Source organism: Lathyrus oleraceus, chromosome 5, assembly GCF_024323335.1.
Source record: "Lathyrus oleraceus cultivar Zhongwan6 chromosome 5, CAAS_Psat_ZW6_1.0, whole genome shotgun sequence".
Lineage (NCBI taxonomy): Eukaryota > Viridiplantae > Streptophyta > Magnoliopsida > Fabales > Fabaceae > Lathyrus > Lathyrus oleraceus.
Window position 1 is genome coordinate 108,893,072 of NC_066583.1, and position 9,353 is coordinate 108,902,424.

Here is a 9,353-nt window from a genome sequence, read left to right on the forward strand (position 1 = left end):
CTGTAGTATTAAGTGTTGCTTTGGCAACATTTTTGACAAAAAGGGGGAGTAACACCTGTACCCCAGGACAACAGATTTGTTTTGAAGTTGAAGGTCCTCTAAACCAAAGGTTATGCTGTTGTTTGATGTTTAACTTCTATGTGTGCTGAGTGTATTAGCTAATTTAATTCTCTGCTTGGATGTGTGTTTTCCGCTGCTGTGAACTCTGTTGTGATGCCAAGTTGTTTTAGCCAAAAATTTGCCAAAGGGGGAGTTTGTAGATGTTTTTTATTGGCTGCATTTTGTGTTAAAACACTAACTGTACTCTTATGTCTTGACTGATGTCATGACATGCTTGAGTAGGATGCTGCAGGATTAGCTAATACACGATTTACTAAATGTCAAACTATATGTTATGACATTCATCCCTGACAGCAGATACTGAACCATAGGCTAGTTGGTTTTTCTGTTATAGTTCAATATTTATTTCAGTCTGTTTTTCAGGAGAATAACAGACCTAGCATATAGCCTATTGTCTGAATGTCAAACTGAATGTTATGACATTCATCCCTGACAGCAGATACTGAATTATAGGCTAGTTGGTTTTTCTGTTACAGTCTAGTATTTATTTCAGTCTGTTTTTCAGGAGAATAACAGACCTAGCATATGGCCTATGTTCTGGACGTCAAATTGAATGTTATGACATTCATTCCTGACAACATATGTTAAAGTGTAGGCTAGTTAGTTTTTCTGTTTTCAGTATTTATCTCAGGCTATTCTTCAGGAATCTAATAGCTGAGCTAAAATCCAGGAAACTAACAACTGAGCTACAATTAAGAGGCCTAACATATAACCTATTTGTTAGCACCCTAATATGTGGAAATTAGGTTAACTTGCTTAACCTTAATTTTAGGAAATACAAGTACAAGGCCCAAGTGCTGCATTATAAAAGGATGGCAATCCTACTTTCAGCAACACAGGGGTTTGAAGCGTGAAGAATTTATTATACCATCATATTTCACTGCTGTATTTTATTTGTATCTTGTATTAGGTTTAACTTGTGAGCCAAGCAATTATCACCTAGATGATTGCATTGGACTAGGGTGTTCATTGAGTTGTAATTGTTGTGTCACTCTAAGCTTTTAAGTGTGAGTGTTGTGTTTCTTGATTAAAGCTGTTAAGCACAATCAAGAGTTGTTTGAAGTATAACTTCGCCATTGACTTTAAACTAATTAAAGGTTGTAATCACTGTGGTGATTGAGGGGGAGTGAGTAGGAACTCTGGTCTTAGTTTAAGATTGAAATTGCATTGGGTAGGTCTTAAGTGATAGGATTAAACAGTTGGTTTAAGTCCTGAATTAGTACTGCTTATAGTGGATTTCCTCCCTGGCTTGGTAGCCCCCAGACGTAGGTGTCTTTGTCACCGAACTGGGTAAACAATTGTCTGTGTCTTTTACTGCATTTTCCATTTATCTTCTGCATATATTTCCTGTCTGTGCAGAATTGGATGTCATAACATCCAGTGTGACATCGATAGTCTGTTACTAGAATTTCAACTACCATTAACAAACTACAACCATGCTCAACCCCATGTGTCTTCTTAGGGTATGCCATTAATCACAGAGGTTACAAATTCTTGAATTTTTTGCACAGAAAGATCATCATTTCATGACATGTCATCTTTGATGAGACACAATTTCCCTTTGACCATATCCCTTCCCCACCTCTTACCATATATGATTGTTTCACTGATAAATTACACCTATCTATTATCCTTCAATGGACCAATCCACCTTGCAACCTCTTGCCAATGACCATCATATACCTGACCATCTGTCTATATCACCCATCAAACCACATCATTCTTTTCCTTCCTACTCCACCACCACAGCATTCCCCTCCCCCTTCATGGCTACACCCGATACCTCCTCATCACCTACACCACTTGCCTAACTTGCACCACATACTAGGACTATGGCCACCTATAGCATGTGGGGGTATCTACAAACCCAAAAACTCTTTAACCTTTATGTTACCATTGATGATCCTACCATCTCACCACTTCCCCAAAATCCTAAACTAGCTATATCTGACCAAAATTGGAAATCCGCAATGCAGTATGAATTTAAGGCTCTTATTATAAATAATATGCGGGATTTGGTTCCACGACCTTTTCACGTTAACATTATTCATTATATGTGGATTTTTTTTTGTCATAAAAAGAAATATAATGGTTGTTTTGAGTGTTATAAAGCTCGTCTTGTAGGTGATGGCAGGTCATGATTGGTAACTATTTGCACCTTTCTCACCATTGCTTTGTCCAAATTATGGCCTATTCATCAGGTAGATGTATATAATTCATTTTTACATGGTGATCTTCATGAGATAGTCTACATGTATCAGCCACTAAGTTTTCGTGATCCTCATCACCTAGATTATGTGTTCCGCTTGCAAAAATCACTATATGGTCTTAAGCAAGCGCCTCGTGTTTAGTACGAGTGCTTTGCATACTTTATCCCCACCATTATATTTCAACATAACACTTCAGATCACTTACTCTTCATGTACTGTCGTGTCTCTAACATAGCTTATGTAACACCCTATTTTTTATTAGATATTTTATTATATTTTAATTGTTTGAATTATGTATTTTGATGATTTATTTTATGGCTGGATGTTGACGGAGATATGCATCCTTGAGTTAGGGGGTATAGAGAGATGATAAAAGTAAGTAGAATAATTTAGAATTGTTTTGATGATTAAAAATAATGATTTATTTATTTTTCATATATTAATTAGTGAAGATAGAATAATTGAGTCAAATATGAAAATTTGATAAAGTTAGTGGGAGGAAGGAATAAGAGATAAGTAAGTTTGGGCCAACTTGGTGATTTGAAAAAGTTTACCCTAAAAATAAAAAGTTAAGAGGAACCTAGGTTTAGGGAGATTTTCACAGTATGTGACATTTGAGAAAAAGGAGCAAAGAGGCAAGATGCAAGGTGATCAAGGGAAGAGAGTGATGGTTTTAATTTAGAATTTTTGCAAGGAATTCAGGTAAGGGAGGAGATGTGCTTCTCTAATGTGTGTTAAAGTATGAGGGGTAGATTGAGGGATCCTTAACCTCCTTAGGATTGAGTGTTTTGATTCATAGTTTTGAATTGTGATGTTATGATGGTTGTTATATGATGCTTATATGTTGAACTTTGTGTGCCTATATGTGTACAATTTCCTGTTTTGAGATATTGATGTTTTCCATCATGCTTAAGGGTTTGGAATATTTGGGATAAATAAGAATTGATAAGATTAAATGATTTTGTTGATTCCAATCTGTGATATAATTTGAATTTTCTATCTTAATCACAATATATTTGTAGTATTTCAAATTCTGAGATCGAAACTTTTTACGTAATTGAAATCGGAGGTCCGGAAGGCCTCCAACGATGAAAAATAAGTTCCTTGGTTGTTCTTCGAACCTGTAATTGGTTACCGAACCGAGTGTAACCGGTTACCACTTGAAAAATAGGTTTCTGGGATGTTTTCGAGCTCGTACCTGGTTACGGGTTTGAGCATAACCGGTTACCATTGTTATGTGAAAAATTGGAAATTAAAATAACGTAACTTGAGCTCTGTAACTCCGTTTGACGCGCGGTTAGAAGCGTTGGAAAGCTAACACATAGTACTATCTCATGATGATGTCTTAAAAGGATGAATATGATGTATTTACCATTTGAATTAATTGGTAATACATTATTGTTGTAGATGTCTTAGTTGTTATATGGAAGTTGTTTATGTGGAAGTTGTAATTATATACTTTCCGTGTTTTGTTGGTTGTTGGCTACTATTAGCTGCTGCATGATATTGTTTTGATGTCAGTTGCTAATTTATCATGATTTTAATCAGTATGATATGGTAATTTATGAATGATGAATATATGCCAATGATAAACAATTGATTAAACATGAATAATTATTGTGTGACAATAATGTTGTTATGTTGGTATTACTATAATGATGTTATTAAGATGATTGTGTTGATGTTGTTGTGCTGGTGTTTTTATGAAGACTATATAAACATGATGAAATTAGGTTGATGATGTGGTGTTGATGTTGGCATACACGGTCAATAGTGGACCGATGTGTATGTGTTAATGTTATTGTTATTGTTGCATGGTGGAGTCATGCATCCATGTTGTTGGAACTTCGGTTCTATTTGTTTGGTGAGACCCGATCCTATGGTGATGGACCGGGTGTGAGTAGATAATTCTTATTATGGGGGATTAGTGAAGCGTTACCTATGGTGATGGTAGCGGTTTTGGTGTGCTCCGATTCCAAGAGGGAATCAATCCTATGGTGGGGATCATGGAGTGAAATAAACCTGAGTGCTCATATTTGGTACCACATGCATGTTGAGTTAGTTATTGAGTACATTTGCATTTGTGTTGTATTTGGTGATTATTTTTGGTGTTATGACGTGTGGATGAGAATACTTGATATGTCGATGTCGTTGCAATTAGTGTGTGATGTTGTTAGTTAATCTACTTCTGATTGTTTTTCACCACTAATTTTTGAAGTGTATTCTCATCCCTTCTTTCTTAATGTTGCATTTTCATGGACATCGTGCAGATAATCAGGAGTAGCATCGCTGAAGTAGGTAGAATATATCTCTTGGATTTACTTCTTTATTTTGTCGCTTTTACTAGTAGTACCTTGCTCTGATCATGTAACACCGGGTTGGGTTAAACACTTATTTTATTCCTTATGTCTGATTATGTTGAAGTCATAAGACTAATTTTGTTGTTGAGAATTCTTAAGATGTTGAGTTGATTGATTACAACTCTCTTATTTTGTTATTACAGTTGAAGTTTAGACTAGATGTTATTACTTATTTTATCTTCCATAATTGTGATGATAATTCCATTGCGATGATACTTTAAAATGAAAGTGAGCGTGCAATGAGAAGTTATGGATGTCTTATTATGTGAATATGTAATACCAATCATATGAGATGTATGTCGTGTAAACGTCCCAAGTATGATTCAGATAAGTTGGATGTCGTGTAAACATCCTTATTACAAATGTGTGTATTGAAATTTACTGTTGAAACATGTGTTACGGAGCAGGTAGTGTATTTTATGAATGTGTGACACCCTACATGATTTTATTTTATATTTAATTTACACGATAAATTATGGGCGGGATTTAGAGTGTTACAACTTACATCTTACTTTATGTTTATGAATTCATTCCATCACCTCCTCCCATGATCTTCAGACATCCATCACGACACTCATTGCCTCTGAGTTCGTTATGAAGGATTTGGGTCCACTGAGTTACTTCTTGGGCATTGCTGTCACCAGACATGAAGGTAGGATTTTCCTTTATCATAGTGACATTATTGCTAGAGCAGGCATGACCTCGTGCAAACCAGTTGCCATTCCAGTTGACACTAAGCAGAAGCTCAATACCTCCGCCGACACTACATACGATGATCCCACCTTATATAAGAGTCTTGCAGGAGCCTTGCAATATCTTACTTCCACTTGCCCTAACATCTCTTATGTTGTTCAGTAGGTGTGTTTTCACATGCACGCCCCTTGCACCAACCACATGCTTGTCCTCAAACACATCATGCGGCATGTTCAATGCATCATAAACTATGACTTGCACATGTAGTTGTCCCCAATAGAGAAACTTGTCTCCTATACTGATGTTGGTTAGGGTGGGTGTCCTGACAACCACCGTCCCACCTCTGGCTATTGTGTGTTTCTTGGTGACAACGTCATTTCTCGATCTTCCAAATGACAACCCACGCTTTCTCGCTCCAGTGCAGAAGTTGGGTATATGGGTGTTGCTAATGTGTTTTCTTAATCTTGTGGGCTTCGCAACCTTCCCTTAGAGCTTCACTACCACTTTCTCAAGTTTCTTTGGTGTACTGTGATAATGTTAGCGTCATCTACCTTTTTGGCAATCCCGTGCAACATAATCGTACAAAACATATTGATACATACATTTACTTTGTTAGGGAAAAGGTCACGCGAGGCCAAGCACTTGTCCTTTTTGTTCCTTTTCGTCACCAAATTGTTGACATTTTCACCAAAGATTTATCCCGTATTCTTTTTTATGATTTCCAAATCAGACTAAGCATTAGTGAATTTTTTGTTTCAACTGCGTTAGAGTGTGATAAAATATAATATTTTCTTGTAATTAAATTTGATTCTCTATAATTATATTTATAGTTATTTACAATTATATTTGTAATTATTTGCGACTACTCTCCAATGACTTTAGCAATTGTAAGCGTATATATATTTTTGATCATTATCAATAAAGTTAGCGGATTGATTTCCTTCATATTCAAATGCTCTTTTTATTCCTTATTTTTTAAATAAAATTTATTTTATATTTATTATAAAAAATGCAATTTACATTATGAAATTATAATAATAAATTTCTTATCTATAATGTCTTTTTCTCGAGGCTGTTTGTTTTGGGAGTATGTGTCTTCTCTCTCACAGTTGTTTGTGGTTAGTGTTTCAGCTTGAACAAACACAAACTGGAGGTAACAGTAACTAACAATGGACACAAAACAAGGTTTCTTCTCCACACTCAAAGACGACTTAATCAAAAGCCTGTTGCCGGCGAGCGGTGCTACTCCGATTTCAACTTTACTCCGGCGGCGGAAGAAAGACCATTTTCCTCCACTGGACTTGCTCTTTGCAGAAAGATGCCCCTCTAGGCCAACGGTGGAAGCAATGTCGCCGTTGAAAGAGGGCCCCGAGGAAACAGAATGTAGCTTCTCTGTTTCCTCCTCTTCCGATCTCAGGCTGCTGCTTGGTGTCCTGGGTGCCCCTCTGGCTCCTCTCCGTGTCAGCATCACCGAGCCCTTTCCTCACCTTGCTATCAAAGACATTCCCATTGTTTGTTTCTCACTTTCCCCTTTCTTTTCTTTGAAAAACTTTATCTTCTTCCATTTTGTATAAGTTCATTAGTGTTAATTAGTTACCAAGGATTTTCATTACCCTCTTACTGGGTTTTGCTACAGGAAACATCTTCTGCTCACTACATATTGCAGCAGTACATAGCTGCTTCTGGGGGATTGAAGCTTCAAGATTCTGTTTACAATTCTTATGCAATGGGAAAAGTGAGGATGATTGCTTCCGAGTTTGAAACGGCTAACAAGCTTGTGCGGACACGGAACCCCTCTAAAGCTGCACAATCCGGTGGGTTTGTCCTGTGGCAGATGAAGCCAGACATGTGGTATGTGGAGCTTTCTCTTGGTGGAAGCAAGGTCCATGCAGGTTGCAATGGGAAACTTGTGTGGCGGCACACACCGTGGCTTGGTCCTCATTCGGCCAAAGGGCCGCCTAGGCCTCTAAGACGCGCTCTTCAGGTTTCAACATAACTATCTGTTATCAGTTACCTTTTGTTGTTTTTCCATTCTATAATTTAGACTTTTTTATGCTCGCAGGGTCTTGATCCAAGAACAACTGCAAGCATGTTTATGAATTCAAGATGTGTTGGAGAGAAGAAGATAAATGGAGAGGACTGTTTCATTCTCAAAATATGCTCAGATCCATCCACGTTGAAATCCAGAAGCCAAGGTTCAGCAGAGATCATAAGACATGTTTTGCTAGGACACTTCAGTCAGAAAACAGGACTTCTTATTCACTTGGAAGATTCTCATTTGAGTCGTATTCAGAACAATGGAGGCGATGCTGTATATTGGGAGACAACAATCAATTCATTTCTTGATGATTATAGGCCTGTTGAAGGGATAATGATTGCTCACTCAGGTCGTTCTCACGTAACACTTTTCAAGTTTGGAGAAACAGCAATGAGCCACACAAAAACTAGGATGGAAGAAGCATGGATAATTGAAGAAGTGGCTTTCAATGTCCCAGGCCTTTCTATGGACTGTTTCATTCCTCCAGCTGAGCTAAGATTTGGTTCTGTGACTGAAACCTGCGAGGAGTGATGTTGCAGCAGGGAATGTGTAGCAATGTGGAAATTTCTGCATTGGTGTAATTGTCTAATTTTAAAGCTCTTACTTAGATCAATAACTTAATGGAGATAGATAGATATTGCAGCAAGTGTATTTTTCCACTGCAGGTTATTGACTCGGGAAAACTTGTTAATAGGGAGAATCAACATCATATCCCAAAATGTGAGTTGAAAGATTCCCTTTGATGGATGATTTTGCACAGCAAGGTTTATTTTGAGCACCTGTTTTCAGTTTGAGATTAGCTGATAATTACTGTACGGTATCATTATTAGTCTTTCTGTGAAAGTAATCAACTTGAAGATCAAATATCACATGAATTAATATTATTGAGGAAGTTATTGATGATGTAGTTGAAGAAGTTGTTGTGACTTGTTGTATCATCCATGGATCTCTTATTCTTAATCTCTGATGTTGAGCTTATTCAACATTGTTGTGATAATAATTTTTGTCCCGCGAGGGATAAAGAATATTTGGTAATTTAGTATCATGTATGATGCATGAACTCTAAATCTAGTTACTATACTTACCTTAAGGTGCAAACAAGCGAAACTTCTATGATTGATCTCTAATTTCACAATCGTTTGTTTGCGGGTTTGTTAAATTATTTTCTCATGGTTTATAGTGGTGACGATTTTATCTATAGATTTCCTAGGTTATACTTAGGTTGAAATATTTATGGTACAACTTTTTTTCTTGGTTGAAAGTTCTTCAACTACTGACATAATCTCATATTGTGTAATCTTGATTGTATCAACACATCTTTGATTTGAATTTTTCATAAGTCAAAATTTTTTTTCCATCAATTTTCTTTAGTCCAAACTGTACTATAGAATTTGTGACTGCAACTCAATAAATCTTTCACAACACTACCTTTCTTTTCTAATGTAGAAGACCAGACAAAACTGCAACCACATAGCATATTAAGAATACTAATCTTCGGATCGAACCAAAAGCTCTGATACTAGTTGTTAGAAAAAAAGCTAACAAACCATAGAGAAAAAAAGGAATACAATCACAACACAAGAATATAAGGTGAAAACTTCAAAATTGAAGAAAAAATCACGGCTGTTGTCAATAGATAACCGGAGAACAACATTGTGAAAATTGTTACAACACATAATATACCCTCACCTAATCCAGACCCCCTGTACACACACATTCTCCAAAATAAATATTTAACTACATCTCACAACACTCTAATACATGAGCATAAAAGAACAAAGAAAGTCAAATACAAACTTAAAGTGCTTTTATCTAGTGTATCTTAGAATGAAGAGCTTGAATCCTATATATAGCCTTAAACTCTTTCTTCCTTCACAAAACTAAGCGACGTGAGACTTCAAAGAACTTGTATCTTATATATGTTATTGGACT

At 36.5% G+C, this 9,353-nt stretch overlaps 1 protein-coding gene across 1 annotated transcript; it reads left to right on the forward strand.

Moving 5' to 3' along the window:
• Positions 1–6,444: 6,444 nt before the first annotated feature.
• Positions 6,445–8,328, forward strand: LOC127088055 (uncharacterized). Its single transcript, XM_051028967.1, has 3 exons — positions 6,445–6,894; positions 7,020–7,367; positions 7,446–8,328. The coding sequence occupies exons 1-3, from the start codon at positions 6,553–6,555 to the stop codon at positions 7,950–7,952; spliced, it is 1,197 nt and encodes a 398-aa protein (XP_050884924.1). The 5' UTR covers positions 6,445–6,552; the 3' UTR covers positions 7,953–8,328.
• Positions 8,329–9,353: the final 1,025 nt, after the last annotated feature.

What these genes read in the sequence shown, in the direction of transcription:
- LOC127088055 (XM_051028967.1), top strand. Translation starts at nt 6,553, where the DNA reads ATGGACACAAAACAAGGTTTCTTCTCCACACTCAAAGACGACTTAATC. An exon ending in CTATCAAAGACATTCCCATT is followed by an intron (nt 6,895 to 7,019) that starts GTTTGTTTCTCA and finishes GTTTTGCTACAG; the next exon opens with GAAACATCTTCTGCTCACTA. An exon ending in CTCTAAGACGCGCTCTTCAG is followed by an intron (nt 7,368 to 7,445) that starts GTTTCAACATAA and finishes TTATGCTCGCAG; the next exon opens with GGTCTTGATCCAAGAACAAC.